Here is a 23,034-nt window from a genome sequence, read left to right as displayed (position 1 = left end):
CACTGACACACACATGCTCACTAAATAGAAGCTCAGTGACACACAGAAGCAGTACCATATTAGCAGCGTTAAGGGCCCCCGGGCAAAGCAGTGCACTTGGGCCCTTCCTACACAACAACTCACAGGAATAAACATTTTAATTATTGATACACTGCTGAGTACATACACACAGTACACTGAATACACACACACACACAGATTTCTGAACGCACACAGACTACTAAATGCACACAGGTGTTGCTGAATGCACACAGACTGATTTATACACGTACACACAGACTGTCCATATATACACACACACAGACATACAGACTGCTGAGTCCATACACACACACAGACACACACAGACTGCTGAGTCCATACACACACACAGACACACACACACACAGACTGCTGAGTCCATACACACACACACACACACACAAACACACACAGACTGCTGAGTCCATACACACACGCAGACTGCTTAATCCATACACACACACACACACAGACATACAGACTGCTGAGTCCATACACACACACAGACACACACACACACAGACTGCTGAGTCCATACACACTGTGTCAGGGACAGCCTTCGTTAGCTGGATCTTGTATAGACTTCAAGAAAAAAAAAAAAGAATACCAAAGAAGAATCAGGGCAGAGAAGGGTGGAGGGAGAAAGAGGAGGTTTTTTTTGGAGTTCACAGTTGTTCTTGGGTCTGCATGCAATCTGCAAAGAGAGGCTGGGTCAGGCTGAGCCGCAGGGATAGGATAGGCAGAGTGATGCTGAAACTTATTAGGGGGAGGAGAAAGAGGAAAACTGTGTATGCAGATGTTGAGTTGGGAATTAAAGTGATATCATCAATGAACAAAGCACAAACAAGAGTGGAAGAAGACTAAAAAGCAAAGACAGGTAGCTCGGATTAACAAGAAAACTCAACGGGAGAGATGGAGGTCATATTCAAACTGCTTGTGTGCCTGCTTCTGGTCCTGCACAGTAAGATATCAGTTTTACTCTCCTATTCTCTGTGGGATTGCAAGGAGTTTTGTAATGTTTACCCAAGGGACTTTCCAAAGCAATTAGTGAACTTTAATTAAAGCTGCAAAGTAGCCACAAGAACGACTGTAGCAAAGATCCACCGGGGAATAGAGGTTGGGTGTGTACAGGTCTCGATAAAATATATAATAATAATAAAAACTACGTGTTTAACCAGGAAAGGTACATTCAGATATTCTCTGGTTTCCAAGTACGTATTCGTTAGTTATATTAAACTATTACCCAATGCAACTAAGGATAGTCGCTACCCACAACCATATATGATACTTTTATGGAATGTTTTGAATAATAACGAGGTCAACAGAAAATGTTGGTAGGGATCTATCGAGGCAAAAACAGGTGCTATTCTGGAGCAAAGAGCTAAATATGGAGCAATCACCATCGAAACCAACAGAATAGCTCTCAACATTTAGCACCGAAAATCGCACCTAGTTTGCCTTGATAAATTTCCCCCATTTTCTCTAAGGTGTAAGAAGCCCCTTGAATTGTTATACACTGGCATGTAATGTTACGGTCCATAGAGCTTAGAGAGTTAATGTAACGTTCTATCACTTTTATGTTTATTTTAACTCCTTAAGAGTCAATTACAGTATAATTCCGTCATTATAATCTAGGCTTTACCGAACACTAATTAAATTAGAGTGTCACACTGATGAAGAGACAGCAGGGATGTATAGGAAATCTGATGCCAAGTAAGCATGAGATTTGGATGGAGGCATGAAATGTATTCGGTCCATAAGTGGTTAATTGAACAGCATGGGTTTTGTTTTGTTTTCTTTTAATTTGCATATGATTAAAGTTATTATCAAGTTAGACATGGACTAATTATTAGCTTCAGTTGCTTATGACTTTATTAAGAAAAGAAACGTTTGTTTTGGAAAAATAGCTCTCCAGTCTCCACCTCCACCCAAAAGCAAATAAATAGACATGGTCGAACATCTGCTTGTTGTCTTGGTCGCTATCGAGAGACATGAAGTACCGTATGTAATAGAGTTTGTACTGCTGTCCCCTTGGGCATACATTGGAACAAGTTTTGACCTTTTTGAGATCTGTGATGATGCAGAAAAGTTGCATATTCTATCTTGATGCAGATGAAGCAGAGTTTCTTGCTTGTTTTCTTAAAACCGTAACAGTCTTTTTTCCTGTTTTATCTCCTGTTCAAAAGAGCAGTGCAGCAATCCCAAGCTTTCTGGAATTCTTTCACTTCATTAGACTCTAGCAACTCTGCTGGAATGCTGTTCCTTACATCTACAACTCCTTCTGTACAACTCCTGCAGAAACCTGTCTCCCGACATTATCTTTAAATCTCCCTCCACCTAGCTTCATGGGGACACTATAGTCACCAGAACAACTACCGCTTAATGTAGTGCTTCTGGTGTCTACAGCATGTCCCTGCAGGCTTTTTTTTTTTTTTTTTAATTCTTTATTTTTGTTGTGCATGTTGTTTCATAGCATCGACATACGCCACAGCAGCGTGTTCATAGATGTATTCAAGTTATACAGTGGCGTGATGGGTTGCACATTTTTATACAGTTATAACAATAACAAGCTTGGCTACGCAATGGAGTCGTTAGGACAAGGTGAGATACTTTACGCTTAACAGTGCTAGGATAGGAACTTTAGTTATGCTGCCATAATAGTAATATGGTATTATGATTAACATTGACATAGATTCAGGTTGCAGTATGAATGTTTACAGGCTTCGAGCATAAACTCAGTAGTTGGTTTGGTTGTCTAAGCTTGAGAGAGGGACATGCATGATATACAATGGCATCTGGTCTAAATGGTCATACAGTTATCCTATATTAGATTACATGTCACTTTGAGTATGGGTACAGACACTAGTAAGGCCTATATAGATGCTAAACAGTAGATCACACTAGTGAGATTAAGATAGAAACACGTGAGCAATGACAGTCTCTGGTGGTCCTGCGCTGAAAGATTTATGTCATAATATGTCAACGGCTCACGTCCCGTTACCCATGTGTATCGTAGAAATCACACTGTCTCTCATGCTCCTCTTCATCGTGCTGCTGAGCAGGTTATAAGCAGGGCTTGCTGAGTCCTTCGGTCTTGCGGCTCACCCGCCTCCAGCCCGGTGTTGTTGTGAGTGGAGGATTGGTTGGAGGGCCGGTCCGGTGTATTCCACTGTGCCAGCCCCGGGCTCTGTTTGAGCGGCCGCCTGTGCCCTCGGTTCCGGTTCCACTTCTGGCCGGTAACGGGTTGCCTGGCTGATGGAGTGTGCGTGGGCTTAGGGCTGCGGTTAGAGGGACATCCTCAAGGGGCTCAAGGCGCAGGAAGGCTGCTGTGGAGACCGGATCCAGATCCAGGGTATGTGAGCCGGGTAAGCCAGGAGGTTGCTGCGGTGTGTAGCTGGGCTATGGTTTTATCTTGCTGCCCACCGGCGGTTTGTGTCCTCGCGCCTGGCTGAGGCCTTCAGGTCGCCATATTGGAGGCACAGAGTACCTGCGTACGTACTCTGCTTGCTGGTCGGGGAGCCTGTCGTGCCACCCTGGCTCTCCTCTGTGGGGGCCGGGATAACCCCCCCGGCCCAAGGGGGGGGGACCGGGGCCTGTGAGGTGTGTTACAGGACCGTGGTAGGGCGACCAGGTTACCGCCGGGCAGCGGCCGTCTGCCCCGCGTCTACCCCGAGTAGGCCGCAGGCCCCGAAGTCCCGTACCTCTGGGGCCCCGAAACTCCCGATCTCGGGGTCCACGGTGGTGCCCACCTCTATCCTGCACACTTCTGCGGGCTATTCCGCCTGATTTGCAGCGGTAAGCCCATGTTTTCCGTCGGTTGTAGGTGATAGTTGCTGGAGCCTCTGGGCCATGCGACCGGTCAGCATGGCGGTCAGGCCCCGCCCCCTCCCTGCAGGCTTTTTAATGTAAACACTGCCTTTTCACAGAAAAGACTGTGTTTGCATTTCCGCCTAGGGACACCTCTAGCGGCAGTCACTCAGACGACCACTAGAGGTGATTCTTAGCCCAGTGTTCAGTATCTTCTTGCTGTATGTTTCCCATAGAGGTGCATTGATTCAATGCCGTTTTGCCTAATTGGATTGGCTGAGAGTATCAAGGCTAATGATCCATGTAGTCTTTATCACGTCTTGGCTTCAACATATGAATATTTAGTAATTTATCTCTTTCCTGATATGTATGGTTACGGACTTTGCATGGTTCTAGTATTCCCTGTTAGAATTTCTTCTGTTGTTTTTATGTCTTTTTGAAGTAAAGTTCTCTAGAACTGGACAAAATATTATAGATGCATTCTTCTAAGCACATTTTATTAGGGTGTGCACCCGGGAATATTTTTTAGAAGGCTGTGTGCGAGAGGTTTTGTTGTTTCGAGAAGGTGTGTGGTAGCTGTAAGTGTTTTACCTTTCTGTCTGTTTTCTGTGGCTGTGTGTGAACAGCCATGCATGATGTGTGGGCAGCTGTGAGTGATATATCTGGGTACTTGTGAGTGAATAGTATTGCTGTGAATGAATGGTATTGCTGTGTGTGATGTGTGTGGGTAGCAGATGAGTGTGCTGTCAGTGGGGAAGCTGGGATAGGAATGATAGGCATGAGGAGAGAATGTTAGGTGAGGAAGTGGCAATGGAATGGATTGTTGGGAGTGATAGGAACGGAGAAGAAAGGATGAGTTGAAGCGATAGCAGGTTGAGGAGGGTGGATCAGATGATGGGGAGAGATGGAAATATGTGGCGGAAATAATAGGGGTATGGGAGAGATAGAGGCATGATCTATACACCAATACAGCTTCATTACGCCTAAGTTGTTTTGGTGCTGAGAGTGTCTCTTTAAATTGCCCTGAATTGCATTTAAAAAAAGCTATCACACTACACTTTCCCTCAGTCCTCCCAAAACCGGATGGCAGAGCCAGACTGTCACGTGATCAGGAGAAATGAGGGTAATTCACACAAGGATACGACAGTCCTGCCATTATCAGTTACTAAGAAATGCTGTAGCAAACACAGTATCTTAAAAATATAATATAGTCGGCTTGTCAAATAAAATAAAAATGTGTTTTTGGCATTCAAAATATAATTATTGATGAACATTTATTTACAGCTGTTATGACGGTGAATCCATTGCTAATTCTGCTCATGTAAATACATTTCCTAATGGAAAACTTGTTTTTGGCAATAAAAAATAAATAAATGTAAAAAAGCAAATACAGTTTTGTGTCCCTCCCTTTCTGAATCTAACTGCTAATATTTTCACTGTTTGGGATCCAACGCCCTTTTCATTTACTTAGTGAATGTGATGTGCTGTATTTAAGGATTTTAAAAACAGGGTTAAAGTGTTCTTTTATATATTTGTATAACGTGCATTTACCATAAAATCATCTGTACTCTTTTATCATGTTGTTATTCAACTGAGAAAGATATTGTTACAGTAAAAAATTTCGTTTCACCACGTGATATTTTGTAAATGTATAGTTATCCTATATTATATGTGTGTCACTCAAGCAATATTAAGATGCCAATCACTGCTTTTTCCTGAAGCAAAGGATCAGCTGTTTTATTCCATAGCTTATACTGGTTTCTACTTTCCTAACTCTCGCTGGAAAGGTCAATTTCATTACCACAAAAGAAGAAAAACAAGTACTTAAAGAATGTGATGTGTTAGCCAACGCTGCAAATACTGCTTTGTGAGTCTCTCCAAACGTTCTAAATGTTTTAAGCAATTGCCGTAGGTGCTGTGTTACCAATCACTGCACTGGCAAGACAGATACAAAATCTAAATTATACTTTAACTGAGACAAAGCATTTTAACGGTAAAATTTTTTTGACTAAACGTAAGCAATTCGTAAATTATACCAATCTACAATGTAAAATTCAAGGCAGTATTTCAGTTATTATCTTTAGAAGTGAATCTGTCGTACTATACAGAACTGGATGGGAGGCCCAATTCTGTGTTGTATGACAGGAAATAGTATACATAGCGAATTTACAATCCCATACCTGATATTTATCAACACTTTAAGTGCTGCCAGTGAGTTGTTAATGAGGTCGACACAACCATTGTCTCATCCTTTTTGAGAGCCATTTTACCATTGTTGACAGTGGCGTCTCTAGGATTCATTTTTAGGGGGGGGGCACAGGGTGGGCAAGAGACAAGAGTAGGGGGGCACATTCAACCCCACCCTCGACCCAGTTTGACCCCGCCCCTGCTGCATGTTAAGCCCCGCCCCCAACAACATGTGTTGTTTTTTTTTATAATCCCTGGTGGAGGATTCATTATTTTCCACCAGGGATTATTAAAAAAACAAACACATTTCCTTTGATACAGTGCCATAGTTGCCAACATTTGAAAAAAAATTCCAAGGACATTTTGCAGCACAGCTATCAATTACTGTCTGTGTATAATATCCCTGGACAGTCAGTGCTCTCTGTATAATACAGGGTTGTGTGTATAATACATTGGGACAGTCAGTGCTCCCTGTATAGTGCTGCTCTCTGTATAATACAGGGTTGTGTGTATAAGAAATTGGGACAGTCAGTGCTCCCTGTATAGTGCTGCTCTCTGTATAATACAGGGTTGTGTGTATAATAAATTGGCACAGTCAGTGCTCCCTGTATAGTGCTGCTCTCTGTATAATACAGGGTTGTGTGTATAATACATTGGGACAGTAAGTGCTCCCTGTATAGTGCTGCTCTCTGTATAATACATGGCTGTTTGTGTATAATATCCCAAGACAGAGAGCAGCACTATACAGGAACACTGACTATCCCGGGATATTATACACACTCAGATCTGTATTATACAGAGAACAGCACTATAGCATTATACAGATAGCTGAGCATATACCCCATGTCCCAATCTCTAGACTACTAGTACCTGTCAACAGCAGATCCCAGATGCGTGTAACAGGGCTAAAGTGTGCGGCAGCTCACACAGATGATTCAGCTGTAAAGCGCACTCGCTGGCAGAGCCAAACTGAGAATCCAAAGCAGCCCTGGAAAAAAAAATGTATGCCATTTCTACAAGTCAATATGTATATATTGTACAGTAAGCACACAAGCTCACTGACATGCGCAAATAGGCTTACTGACAGACAAAACTCTCTGACTCACACACAAGCTTACTACAGACAAACTCACTTGTATAAACACAAGGCTCACTACAAAGAAGTTCAGGGACACACACAAGCTCACTAAAGACAAGCTCACTGACACACACATGCTCACTAAATAGAAGCTCACTGACACACAGAAGCAGTACCATATTAGCAGCGTTAAGGGCCCCCGGGCAAAGCAGTGCACTTGGGCCCTTCCTACACAACAACTCACAGGAATAAACATTTTAATTATTGATACACTGCTGAGTACATACACACAGTACACTGAATACACACACACAGATTTCTGAATGCACACAGACTACTGAATGCACACAGGTGTTGCTGAATGCACACAGACTGATTTATACACGTACACACAGACTGTCCATATATACACACACACAGACATACAGACTGCTGAGTCCATACACACACACAGACTGCTGAGTCCATACACACACACAGACACACACACACACACACACACACAGACTGCTGAGTCCATACACACACACACACACACACAAACACACACAGACTGCTGAGCCCATACACACACGCAGACTGCTGAATCCATACACACACACACACACACAGACATACAGACTGCTGAGTCCATACACACACACAGACACACACACACAGACTGCTGAGTCCATACACACACACAGACTGCTGAGTCCATACACACAGACTGCTGAGTCCATACACACACGCAGACTGCTGAATCCATACACATACACACATACAGACTGCTGAGTCCACACACACACATAGACTGCTGAGTCCATACACACACACACAGACTGCTGAGTCCATACACACACATAGACTGCTGAGTCCACACACACACATACACACTGCTGAGTCCATACACACACATACACACACACACACACATACACAGACTGCTGAGTCCATACACCCACAGAATAGGCATGTGCATGGGAAAAAAATTTGGTTCGGTTCGGGATTTTCACAATTCGGGACTTCAAGATTTCGGCAACTTCGGAACTTCGGGACTTCGGCACCTCGGGACTTCGGCACCTCGGGACTTCGGCACCTCGGGACTTCTCTTGCAGCCGCTTGGTAGATAACTCCCTAATTCCCAAGGTATTGCTGCTGAGTCCATACAAACACACACACACACACAGACTGCTGAGTCCAGACACACACACACACACACACACAGACTGCTGAGTCCAGACACACACACACACACACACACACACACAGACTGCTGAGTCCATACACACATACACACACACACACACAGACTGCTGAGTCCAGACACACACACAGACTGCCGAGTCCAGACACACACACACACACACAGAGAGACTGCTGAGTCCATACACACACACACACACACACAGACTGCTGAGTCCAGACACACACACACACACAGACTGCTGAGTCCATACACACACACACACACACACACACAGACTGCTGAGTCCGGACACACACACAGACTGCTGAGTCCATACACCCACACACACACCCACACACACACACAGACTGCTGAGTCCATACACACACACACAGACTGCTGAGTCCAGACACACACACACAGACTGCTGAGTCCAGACACACACACACAGACTGCTGAGTCCAGACACACACACACACACAGACTGCTGAGTCCAGACACACACACACACACAGACTGCTGAGTCCAGACACACACACACACACACTGCTGAGTCCAGACACACACACACACAGAGACTGCTGAGTCCAGACACACACACACACACACACAGACTGCTGAGTCCAGACACACACATACATACACACACACACACATACATACACACACACGTCAAGCCTACCTGTTGCTGGGGGTCAGCCATCGTCTGGCCTTTGCAGCAGCAGCATGGGCTGCTGCTTAACGACGGGGGCGGGGCTTATATGCGGGAGGCGGTGCTTCGTTTGGGGGCGGGGCCTGTGCCGGAGAGCCTGTCAGTGCTCTCTCCGGCCACAGACAGCCCCCAGCCTCCAGCTGAGCAGCACTGTCCTGCATTCCCTCGGGCTGTCACAGACTGTTACAGCCCGAGGAAATATAATCTAAACACATGGCTAGCAGGTTGCCGACATTTGGGGGGCCCAAGGGGGGGCACAACATGATGTAGGGGGGGCCATGGCCCCCCCCTAGCGACGCCACTGATTGTTGACCAGTGAATAATGGCACTTTCTCTTACATTAACCCCTTAAGGAACAAACTTCTGGAATAAAAGGGAATCATTACATGTCATACATGTCATGTGTCCTTAAGGGGTTAAAGAAGCACTATAGGATTAGGAATACAAATGTCTTCTCTTGGTCCTATAGTGTTAAAAACACTATTTAGCCCCCCACGCCTCCTCCCCTTGCCTTTCCCAAAAAGGCTTAAAACTATGGGAAAGTATTGGATTGGCTGAGATTGTCAATTCTGATGACCTCAGCCAAGGAGGCGGGATGGGGCAGAGTCAAATGCCGTACTGGCCAATCAAAATCTCCTTGAAGAGATACATTGAATCAATGCATCTCTATAGAGAAAGGTCAGTGTCTCCATACAGAGCATGGAGGCGCTGAACGGAAGTGCTGCACACTGTGCAGCACTGACCCAGGAAGCACCTCTAGTGGCCGTCTGAGTGACTGCACTGGAGGTGTCCCTAGGCTGTAATGTAAACACTGCCTTTTGTCTAAATGAGACTGGCTGCGCACCCCACAGTCTTATCCATCCCATTACGTTTCTGACAAGCTCTGTCCTCTTTTGTTTCCCCCTCAGCTTCAATTATTTCCTCCTCAACTTCTGGTTAATGCAAGGTAAATCTGTACATCTACAAATCTGTAAATCTATAAAGATTGGAGCATGCAAACAAGCACCTCATATTAATGAGGCCAAAATCTATAGCTTGCTGTAACCATGTATCAATGATGTATCCATGCATTGCATCCTCTGTCTTAAACGGGAATATAAATGAAAGATAGATAGACTGATACCTCTGGCTATCATAGATCTCATCCTCCTCTAGACTGATAGTGATTGGTTAGGGTTCTCATCACTATATTCCCCCTAGAATACTGTCAATAGACAGGGTAATGGCAGGAAAATTGGCAAAACATTTTCACGCAAGATAGTGTCCACCGTTTTCCTCTAACCCTGCTTATCCCAGTGCACCTCTGTTCTTTCAATGTCTGGTGTTCTATCCATGCATTACAGAAATTAAACGTACTACAATGTATTCAATGTCTGGTGAGCAGGTACATAAATCTTGCTCAGTTCAAATATTATTGTCAATTGTTCACAGAGTCAGTGAGGGTTGGTCTGCAATGGGGCATATGGAATAGTTAAAACTATTCTATGCGATTGCTACAAATCTGGTTAGTGCAAGTTAAACATCTATTGTTATTCTCTTTAACAGGTGCTAATGCTTTTACATGACTAGCATACTTTAAAAGGACTACTTCAAGCACCACAACCAATACAGCCCACTAGCCACAATCAGCTGACACTGTCAGCCAATGAGCTGGACCTACACAGTAAAGAAAAAGAAAGGTTGCGCCAAAGAATAAATAGATTAAAAAAAAAAAGAAAAAAAATTATAAAATGAAAAAATAAAAGTGGTAAAAAATATAGTAAAAGTACACAAGATACAAAAAAATTATTTTTTTTATATATATATTTTTTTTTATTTTTTTTATATATATTTGTTTATATCTTGTGTACTTTTACTATATTTTTTTACCACTTTTATATTTTCATTTTATAATTTTTTTTATTTCTTTTATCTATTTATTCTTTGGCGCAACCTTTCTTTTTCTTTACTGTGTATTTCTTATATAGAGGGTTAGAGGGTTACCTTCTACAAGGTTGCTGCCTGTTTATTATATTATTAGCGCTAACCTAACACCTTTTTTTAATGAGCTGGACCTGCAAGATATGGAGCATCTGGCTCTTAATAGAGAATGCTGTAGTGGTTATAGTGCTTTGAGTGCACTCGCATAGTTGCACCCTCATTTATTAATTGGTTGACAGACTTTCTAACATGATAAGACACTGTTTTGTAAATATTAAATATTTTCATAAATGTGGGTACAACAACTACCTCACACTTTATAAAATGATTCTTATTTTTTTTTTAAATGGTTAAATAACACATTATTCACTTACCAGATTCCAGTGCCAAGGTCCCTCGGCGCTGGGCCCCTGTCCACCTCCTCCGATGTCATCCGGTGGGAGGAACTAATGCACATGTGCAATGCTTTCCTATGAGGTTTTCTGTGACGCTGGATGTCCTTATACAGAGCGTGAGGATGTCCAGCTTTGTTTCACTGAGTCAAACTCTGTAAAACTCCAGCAAGTGCCTCTAGTGGTTGTCTGGTAGACCGCAACTAGAGGCAGTCTTGGTAAAACTTCACTGCTTTACATTGCAGAACTAATGGAGCCAGGAACACTGCACCCAGACAACGTCAATGAGACAAGTGCTCTGGGTGCTTATAGAGTCCCTTTAATCCTTCCTCCTCATGCTCTTCAGAATGATAAACAGACAGGAAATGACTTCATATCCTAATCTTTCATTTATTTCTATAACCTATAAGAAAGTAAAGAGGTGAGCCCTCTCCCATCACACTAGAAATATAACCAAGCATCATGGGTTGACTCTAGTTTACAAACATTTGCCGTACTGACTTCAACGAAAAGGATTGCAGTCCATGAAGAGTCTTTGGTCCCTTTAAGACCACACTCTTTCTCACTGCTTCCATAGTTTTTATCACACTAACAAAATACATTTCTAAAATACCACCATTTGTTTTAAAAGCCATTCCCGGCATTATCATACATATTTGTACAGAACAGAAATAGCTGAACTCTTTGCTAAAACACATTCCATTTATCTTGAGTTTATCGTGATTGCTAAAACATGTGTTTTTTTTGTTAAAATACACCAGCTGATTTAATATAGTTTAACTGTAAAGGAGAAATAGGGAAATCTGGTAAATGATTTGGGGAGGTTAATGATGTTTTAAAGGTGGAATCTTACCAAAGAATAACACATACGAGTATTACTTACAGAAAAGAAAATAGTTTTTGGAGAGGTCAGAGGATAATGGTAGAGCATCATATTCAGACTTCCAACCTGTGGAATGCTTGTTGTTTATATATTGTACAGCACTGCGGAATATGTTGGCGCTATGTAAACAAGTGTAAGAAGTATTCTAACCAATCAGAAGTTTGGGCAGGTAATGCATGATGAAATGTGTAAGGGGCTGCAGGACAGAAGCTCAAGTTGCAGGAAACAGCTACTACAACTATTGGTATAGTAACTATTCTCAACCTCTGATGAAAGCCTTCTGCTTAACCATAGCCACACATTTGTGGAGTTGCAATATGTGGTAAGTGGTTACAGGCAAATAGCATAGTGCGTTATAGATACATGGTTGACAGTAGATCAACAATCCAGGATAGAACATGAGCTGCAAAATTATTTAGAAAAAGTAGATGCCTAGAATAGCTACCAGAAACATAGGACGATGGAGCAAACTAAAATGGTCCCAAAACAAGGTCAGGAAGCCAGGTATGGAAGAAGTTTGACCTGGAATCAAGAAAATGCTTTATAATCGCATTACAGTTGTGCTCAAAAGTTTGCACACGCTTGGAGAATTATACCATTTTTAAAGAGACATTTATTTTATTTTTGATGGCATTCCTATTCAAATGTAGATTATAACAGAATGACACAATCATAAAACAAAACATGGCAACAAAGAAAAAAATAATGAAATGACCCCTGTTCAAAAGTCTGCATACCCTTAGTTCTTAATACTGTATATTGCCCCCTTTAGCATCAATTACATTGTGCAGTCTTTTGTAATTGTTGTCTATGAGGCCCCTAATTCTTGCAGGTGGTATAGCTGACCAATCGTCTTCGCAAAATGCCTACAGGTCAAGTGAAGTATTTGGTCGTCTTGCATGAGCTGCACATTTGAGATCTCCCCAGAGTGGCTCGATGATATTAAAGTCAGGAGACTGTGATGGCCACTTTAGAACCTTCACCTTTTTCTGCTTTAACCACTGGAGGGTCAATGTGGCCTTGTGCTTATGGTCATTGCAATGCTGGAAAGTCCAAGAGCGTCCCATGTGCAGCCTTTGTGCAGAAGAATGCAAATTGTCTGCCTGTATTTTCTGATAACATGCTGCATTCATCTTGCCATGAATTTCCACAAGACTCCCTGTGCCTTTATCACTCACACAGCCCCAAAACATCAGTGAGCCACCACCATGCTTCACATTGGGGATGGTATTCTTTTCACTATAGGCCTTGTTGAACCCTCTCCAAACATAGCACTTGTGGTTGTGACCATAAAGCTCTATTTTGGTCTGGTCACCCCAAAACACAGTGTGCCAAGGTGTTGTTGGGCATATTGTAACCGGGCTTTTTTTGTGGCACGGGTGCAGTAAAGGCTTCTTTCTTACAACTCGACCATGCAGCTCATTTTTGTTCAAGTATCGTCTAAATGTGCTCCTTGAAACAACCACACCGTCTTTTTCCAGAGCAGCCTGTATTTCTCCTGAGGTTACCTGTGGGGTTTTTTTTGTATCCCGAACAATTCTTCTGGCAGTTGTGGCCAGAATATTTCTAGGTCTACCTGACCTTGGCTTGGTATGTGTTCCTGTAACTATTTTGAATTGGTGGATGTTGTACAAATCCACCAGTTTTTCTTTGAAGTTGACATTTTTATAAGTGCACAAAAAGTATTAAAAAAAATCCAAACTAATTTGATCCTCCAAATGAGTCCAATATACTGTATTTATATTCCAATGTACTATTCTTCAGTTGGTCACTGCGTAGATATCCTGGAGATATCATAAGACAAGTCCTAACAGGATGATCAAAAAATAAAGACGATTTTGATATATCATGCATTAGCAAGTTCTTTCAGCTTTGTATCAGAACTCGCACAGACATGTTTCTGCTGACATAAGACATCACCAGTAATTTGTCAAGTAAGTGTTTTATACTTCTACATGAAGTTGATGCTGAGTTTATGATGTCATGAAGCTTGAGGGTACAATAATCACCAAAACAAATCCCTCTGAATGTAACCACTTCATTGCAGCTTAACTTGCTTGCTTGATATTATTGCGTCCCAGAGTGTGATAATTTAAGGACTGTCGATCGTTGTCAGAATCTAACAATACACAGTTGTTAGTTGTGTTTGTTTTGTTATTTGTATAGATTTTGTGAGGTTAAAAAAAATTAACCTGTCTCCTTTGATCTCAGCCTATCATTGGCATTCAGGTTGAACAAAATATACATTAACAATGCATAGAATTTGCCAACATTAAGGGGATGAACACGATGTTTCCGCATTAAAGAGAATATGGTGGTATTATCGCTCTGTTTTATGTAGACATTTGAGCTTTCCCTCTTTCAGGTGTTGATAGGAGCACGTTGGAACATGTCGTACTGTATTAAATTGTCATTCCATGTTACTCATCCATTGTTTTCTTACTCAGCTAAGAAGCCTTATTGTAATGTCAGAAAATACATCCTAGCAGTGATCTGCACTCCGAAAACAGACTTTCTGTGATAAATTGTTTAAATTGGGAGCAGATGTTTGCAAAAAATTGTAGGCAAAAAAAAAATTGTTTTTCTTGCCTCGTGCTTGGTTTTGCAACCCATTTTAAAGAATTTCCATTAACCTTTTCTAAACCCTAAATATTTTTTGTTGTGCAATAGTATTATGTGACTGGTTGTTTTTTTACTAGGCATTTCCTGGTATGTTTTTTTTGTAGTGAGGACACCCTAGTTTATCCTTGCTTTGGCAAGGCACGTTTTGATTCCCTTCAAATTTTAGCAGCACGGTTTGCACGTCTTGATGGGAGCTCTAGATAAGGTTGAAGATACTAGAATAATTTTAGTCTTTGCCACCTGTTTTCTTTAATGGAGATTAACGTTGTGGGGTAGGGATTGAGCAATTAATCAACATACTTCTCTTAAAATATTATCACACATACTTCTCAAGGATTCTGCTTTAGGGGGGATAAGCCCTCTTGGGGTCATGAAAGCTTTTTCCTGTCTTTTTCCACTTTAGTTCCCTTCATTTTCTGGACCCTAGTAGATACTAAATATTCTAATATCCCAGATAAGAGATACTTGCAGAGAATAGACAGAACATGGAATATAGATTTCCTAAAAGGACTGACCCATAGAGAGCCAATTCACGTTAAAGCAGGAAACTTCAGAGTAATGTAATTTTAATCAGAAAATCAAGATTTTAATTTATTTTTGCAGGCCTGGTGCTGGGCCACCAGTGTTTTGCGTGCAGTAATATTCATGCTTGTTGGATAATAATATATTTTGATTATAACGTGGCAGCCTCCAGATCGTGGCTAATGACCACGTGGTGGAAATCAGAAGGAAAACAAATGTGAACTTAATCATCTGTCCAGACACACACTCTAGATTACAAGAAAATTATGGAATCATAATAATACAATGTTCTTAGATCAACATTGCTGGATCTAGATTGCTAGCACTTTGAACATTTCTTTCTAGGTTTGATATGACAAACTACATATCTTATTGTAATTACATTATATTGCCTTAAATAGCAGAACGCCCTCAACTGCATTCACTTAATTGCAAATTATTGTGAATTTCATATTTTAGTTCAAAATAGCTGAACTGGAAGTATTCCAAATGGACTATTTTCACCTAAAATTAAAATTCACTTCAAACCCACTTTGAGTTCCCAAACAATTTAAACTTTTGTGAATAAAACCTCTCGGTCTTTATAAACAATTCCGACCCAACGATTGGCTTATGTAAAAATACTTTGAAGAAGACCTGTCGTGAGTGGGTTATTCTTAGAGCAGAAAAGAAGAGATTAGAAGGTATGTTTTAACACTAAATTGTTAAGAATACAAATCTGTATTCCTAGTTTTTTAAGCCCTTCCTCCTTATATGAATACATTGTAACAAAATAAAGGTATTTGCTGACCCTTTTCAAGCCCCCTTGGTGCTGGTTTCAAGTTACATCATCACAGAGAAGGCTTGGCCTCCTTCATGATGGTCCCGTCCAATGCTCTTCATAGACCTGAGGATTCTGGGGACCTGCTGCACAGACGCAGTGAACACCACGTCCACATCCAAGCTTCTCATAGCAAAGAATTAAATCAATGCTTTCTTATGGGGGCTTCTGCATCACATGGCCGAATATTTGCGGTAGCGACCGTAGTGGCTGTCAGGAAGACAACTACTAGAGGAGGACTTAAAAAACTTGTTCGAGCAGGGTCCTTATCAACTTATTGTTCCTGTAACATTTTGTAATAATCTAATTTATTTAAATCATGTTAAATTTGCCACTTATAATACTGCAAAGCACTGCGGAATAAGTTGGCGCTATATAAATGCCCTGTAATACAAGCAGTGCATGTTCTAAAAAACTGAAATTGTTTTAATGCAGGATTAAAAGGGCAGGACTAGGCACCCAGACCACTTTATTGAGATGAAGTGGCCTTGATGATGTTTGTGGTCGTTTAATACGTAAAGCATATTGAATTATTGAAAAGTTTGATGGCAGTAACAACTGTGGTGCACAATTTGAAATATTTCATACCAGTGAACTGTATAGTAGTTGTTTGTTGTGTTATTGCCCCTTCTTTGCGTGTTGATACTGGTTGAATAAGTTGAGTTATTATTAGTTGGGACACTTGTAACTCACCATGTCAATGCTTTGCCCTTTATTGTTTTTTTGTACAGTTTGCCATGACAAATATTCAGTTCAATGAAATAAAACCAGAAAGCATGGCATTTTACTTACATGCACAAAAAAGATTACTTGTTATATACAGGATACTTCTATATAATATAGCGCTACGGAACTTGTTGGCGCTTTATAAATAATAATAATAATAATATACAAATATTCCACTTCTATAAAGGTTATTGTAATTTAATTTAAAAGTAACCATGCATTATGGTTGTGTTAGATTTGGGTTCCAGACAGGTGTGTACAGATAGGTGGTTTTGGGGGCATTTTGGTACCCATAATTTATTTAATACTTTTATTCAGAACATATTCCCACAGATTTAACATTGCCCTGGGGTTTAGGAAAGTGAATATGCCTTTGATCTCATTTTTGTGCCAGTTAAAATGTGAAAGCCACAGGGATGTACTTTTTGACTGAGTACATTGTATAATAAAATGTTTCATTTATTTAACCCCTTAAGGACACATGACATGTGTGACATGTCATGATTCCCTTTTATTCCAGAAGTTTGGTCCTTAAGGGGTTAATGGATAGTAAAATGTACACAATCCTTTCCTCCCCGCAATTCCCCGCAGCTCTGATTAATAGATTGCTGTTGAATTCAGAGCAAACCCATACAGCTCTGTTAAAAGCAAAACTGGTGGGATGCCTTTAGCCGGCTCATTTAAAGGCCTATATCCTGATAACCAATAAGGACCTGTTTTTAATCAAAGTGTGTGACCCTGCGAGTATTATCCCTTGTAACACTAAAACACAGAATATTGTAGTTTTGTACTTTGTTCACTGGCTGGATTATATAGTTACATAGTTACATAGCTGAAAACAGACTTGCATCCATCAAGTTCAGCCTTCCTCACATATGTTTTTGCTGTTGATCCAAAAGAAGGCAAAAAAACCTAGTCTGAAACGCCTCCAATTTTGCAACAAACTAGGAAAAAATTAGGTTCTTGACCCCAAAATAGCAGTCAGATGTCTCCTTGGATCTTCTATTAACCCACTAATTAGAAATTAATGGGTTATATCCCTAGATAAAGTGAAGAGAATGAAGAGAGTGAACCTTATGTCTTGAGTAAATGCTACTACCTTAATCCCCCGAAAATAAGACATCCCACAAAAGTAAGCCCTAGCTTATTTTTGGGGGATGCTCCTAATATAAGCCCTACCCAGAAAATAAGTCGTAGTCGCTAGTTCGCTAATATATGTTCGGGGAATTTTCCTAGAACATAGATTAGCGGGATTCCATGCGCTAGCAAGCTAATCTATGTTCGGGGAAGTTTCCTCGAGCATAGATTTGTGGGATTCCTTGCCCTATGATCTATGTTCGGGGGAATTCCCCAGAACGTAGACCTGCTTTCTTGCACATGCTTGCTACTGTTCCCCCCCATAATAAGACATGTAGTACTTCTAGAGGGTGTAGTGTGCATATTTGTGTATCGGGACTCTTGTGTAGGTGTATCTAGGGGCCGTAGCGTGTTACAGGAGCTGTAATGTGTATTTTTATGTATAGGGGCTGTAGTTTGTGTTTCAGGGTAGTTTGTGTTTGTATATGGGCTGTAGTGTGTGAGTCTAAGGGACTATAGAGAGTGTTTGTGAGTCTAGAGGGTGTAGTGTATGTGATCGGTCTATGTCAGGGGTCGGCAACCCGCGGCTCCGGAGCCGCATGTGGCTCTTTTGAACCTTTGCCGCGGCTCTGGGGCGGATACTAGGGAGGGGAGGAGGCGCATTGTGCGCCCTGACACTCCCCACTGTGGCGGGCGCTGTAGTTACGCACCGTCCTGACGTCTCCTTCCCGCCCGCTGTCAGATCGGAGGGCAGCGGCGCGCATGCAGGTCTACGACTGCGAGGAGGAAGATGACATCCGTCCAGACTCCCGTCAGCAGCAGCAGCAGCAGCAGCAGCAGCAGCGTGCCAGGCACCAGTGTGAGGTAAGTGAAGTGATGCCTCAGGGGGGGAGGGGGGGGAGCCCGGCCCACACACTTACACAGACAGAACTTAAAGACATTTTTATCCAATTTAATGTGCCACTAGTGTACAATGTATTTTTTTTTTTTTTTTTTTTTTAAAGTGTAATTTATATCATATAATAAAACATAAATCCCAAGTATTCCTATTTAGGAGGAGAAGTCCCTATTTCCCAAATTCCTTTGTCACTCATTTCTATCATCATTGCCCCTCTTTTCTAGGAGCTCCATTTTGTTGGTGAGTCTACAGCAGAGCTCCACCAAAATAATACTGACAGTAGTATGTCTTTAAACTACAATAAATGTGTCTGAGTGTATAACAGAGCTCCACCGCAATAATACTCCCAGTAATGTGTCCGAGTTTGTAACAGAGCTCCACAGTAATAATACTCCCAGTAATGTGCCTGAGTTTATAACAGAGCTCCACAGCAATAATACTGCCAGTAATGTGTCTGAGTGTATAACAGAGCTCCATAGCAATAATACTCCCAGTAATGTGTCTGAGTGTATAACAGAGCTCCATAGCAATAATACTCCCAGTAATGTGCCTGAGTTTATAACAGAGCTCCACCGCAATAATACTCCCAGTAATGTGTCTGAGTGTATAACAGAGCTCCATAGCAATAATACTCCCAGTAATGTGTCTGAGTGTATAACGGAGCTCCACCGCAATAATACTCCCAGTAATGTGTCTGAGTGTATAACAGAGCTCCACAGCAATAATACTCCTAGTAATGTGTCTGGGTGTATAACAGAGCTCCACAGCAATAATACTCCTAGTAATGTGTCTGGGTGTATAACAGAGCTCCACAGCAATAACACTCCCAGTAATGTGTCTGAGTGTATAACAGAGCTCCACGGCAATAATACTCCCAGTAATGTGTCTGAGTGTATAACGGAGCTCCACCGCAATAATACTCCCAGTAATGTGTCTGAGTGTATAACAGAGCTCCACAGCAATAATACTCCTAGTAATGTGTCTGGGTGTATAACAGAGCTCCACAGCAATAATACTCCTAGTAATGTGTCTGGGTGTATAACAGAGCTCCACAGCAATAACACTCCCAGTAATGTGTCTGAGTGTATAACAGAGCTCCACAGCAATAATACTCCTAGTAATGTGTCTGGGTGTATAACAGAGCTCCACAGCAATAATACTCCTAGTAATGTGTCTGGGTGTATAACAGAGCTCCACAGCAATAACACTCCCAGTAATGTGTCTGAGTGTATAACAGAGTTCCACAGCAATAATACTCCCAGTAATGTGTCTGAGTGTATAACAGAGCTTCCCAGTAATAATACTCCCAGTAATGTGTCTTTAAACTACAATAAATGTGGTTAGAAATCGGTCTGTATAAATAAGATATATTGTTCTTCAAGTATTCCTTTGTCCATTTGAAATGTTAGGAGGCATGTTAATACTTGTTAATAGATACTACTTGAAATCTGCTGTAGTAAACTGTATGATCAGTCATAATAATGAAATGAAATGTGTTACGCATAACCAGCTTTTGTGGACAATTGTGACCATAATACATAAAGGGTAACTGAGCATAGCGCAGCCATAATCCTTAGTAGCTGGGTTACTAATACTTTGTTGTCATCTTTTTAAGCAATCAGAAGGAAAAAAAAGTGACAAAAAAAGTTCTTTTTATAATGACGAGGATGACATTGGGCCCTCATTATTAATTATTATTTACATCAGGCACTGATTATGATTTATAGTAGACTGGGGCCCTGATTAATTTTCTATGGCATTTTGGGGCATTGATTTTGCTATGGGGCCCTCTGATTTCTAATTACGCCCCTGTTTTGGACCCCCGGTAGGCCAGCCATGGATAAAGGCAAGAAAAGAAAAATTGTTTTAAATGTCGCAATGGTTTTGCGGCTCCCAGTTTTTTTTTTTTCTTCGGAAACTGGTCCAAGTGGCTCTTTTTGTCTTAAAGGTTGCAGACCCCTGGTCTATGTGGTGTAGTGTGTGTATAGAGGGTGTGTGTGCATCTAAGGGCTGTAGTGTGCGTACACGTGTATCTAATGTTTATGTGTATGGACTGTAGTCTGTGTATGGGCAGGGCCGGTGCTAGGATTTTTGACTACACAGGCGAAGATGCATTTTGACGCCCCCCTCCCCCGCACCCAAAACAATCCAATGCATCTTCACCTCTGTGTCTCGTAGCCCCCCTTTTGAATTTTACCCCATTAGTGTTGCATATCCACTCTCTTACCCCTCTGGTCCCTTTGTGCCTGCACCCCCCTTTAGTGTGTCTCATACAACCCATCTTATGTATTTCTTCCCCGTCAGCCCCTTTCTTCCCCCCAGTCCTTTTCTATCTCTCTTTTTCTCCCATATAGACATAGACATAGATACAGGCAAAAATACATACATGCACAAATACACAAACATACAGACACATAGCCATACAAGCACACAGACATAATTATTCAGGCACACAGTCACAAAGATATACAGACACACAGTCATAAAAGGCACACAATCAAACAAACACAGTCATACAATTTACACATACAGGTACATTGTCGTACAAACACAAACATACATTCATACAGACACAGGCACACACAAAAATACAGACACAGACAAAGAAACAGATATTGGCATATAGAGAAATACATACACAGTGATACAGAGACATACATACGCAGACAGTCATAAAGAGACATACAGACAAGGCATACAGAGACATACATACACAGACAAACAAAGAACCCTGCACACTGATACCGTGTAAATGCTCCGGCCATCCACAGTGATAGGTGCTCCGTGTCAGGCAGTCATCGCTGGATCCACCGGTAAAGTCTTCAAAAGGAATAAACGCAGGCAATACTCCAATAGTAAGGATGGTATATTTATTGATAGGTGAACCACCCCATAGAAAGTGTGACGTTTCAGCTCAGCAGAGCCTTAATCATGCAATAATGCTCTGCTGAGCCAAAACGTTGCACTTTCTTTGGGGTGGTTCACCTATCAATAAATATACCATTATTACTATTATAGTGTTGCCTGCGTTTATTCCTTTTGAATACATACACAGATCGTCATACAGAGATATACAGACTGTATGACGGTCTGTGTATGTACACAGGATGGCTAAAAGATAGATCCCCATCTGTCGTGCAACTTCAACAATGCTTTGAAAGCTGGGGCTCTACCGATTCCCCATGCTTGCAGGATTGTATTTAGCACGTTGCAGTATTTGTGTGTTTGACTGTAAGCATGTGTTTGTATGGAGTATGTTTGTGTGAATGTAGGGGTGAGTTTGTATGTAGTGTTTGCGTTTGAATGCAAGCATGCATTTACGTGTAGTGTTGGGTTTTTGAATGCAGGTGTTTGTTTATATATAATTTTGGTGTCTGTGTTTGTATGTAGTGTTGACATTTGAATGCAGGGGTGTTTGTATGTAGTGTTGAAGTTTGCATGCAGGTGGTTATTTGTGTGTAGTGTTGGTGTTTGAATGTTGAGATGTATGCACATATACACATACACTGCCACACACGCACACACACTGATACACATACACGAAGATACACACACTGACACATATGCAGATACACATTCAGATAGACAGACACACATATACAGATACACACAAACACGGACAGACATACAGACACACTGACAGACATACAGACACACTGACAGACATACAGACACACTGACAGACATACACACACAAGACACTGACAGACATACACACACAAGACACTGACAGACATACACACACAAGACACTGACAGACAGAAACACACACAGACACACTGACAGACAGATATATACACACACAGACACACTGACAGACAGAAACACACACAGACACACTGACAGACATACAGGCACACTGACAGACATACAGGCACACTGACAGACATACACACACACACACACACACACACACACTAACAGACAGACATACACAGACACACTGACAGACATATAGACACACACAGACACACTGACAGACATACACACATGGACACTGACAGACATACACACATGGACACTGACAGACAGAAACACACAAGACACTGACAGACAGAAACACACACAGACACACTGACAGACAGAAACACACACAGACACACTGACAGACATACAGGCACACTGCCAGACATACACACACACACACACAAAGACACACTAACAGACAGACATACACACACACACATGCTGATCAAAAAAT

General features: G+C 41.6%; 1 protein-coding gene across 1 annotated transcript in view; it reads left to right on the top strand.

The window, feature by feature from the left end:
- Positions 1 to 802: 802 nt before the first annotated feature.
- The window catches only part of MXRA8 (matrix remodeling associated 8), a 53,036-nt gene continuing 30,804 nt past the window's right edge, over positions 803 to 23,034 (top strand). Inside the window, exon 1 of the mRNA XM_063436415.1 lies at positions 803 to 982. Coding sequence (XP_063292485.1) covers positions 934 to 982 — 49 coding nt within the window. The 5' untranslated portion in view covers positions 803 to 933. The remainder of the gene's footprint in view (positions 983 to 23,034) is intronic.

This window comes from Pelobates fuscus, chromosome 11, assembly GCF_036172605.1.
Source record: "Pelobates fuscus isolate aPelFus1 chromosome 11, aPelFus1.pri, whole genome shotgun sequence".
NCBI lineage: Eukaryota > Metazoa > Chordata > Amphibia > Anura > Pelobatidae > Pelobates > Pelobates fuscus.
Note: the sequence above shows the minus strand (reverse complement) of the source record. Positions and strands in the feature narration are given on the sequence as shown.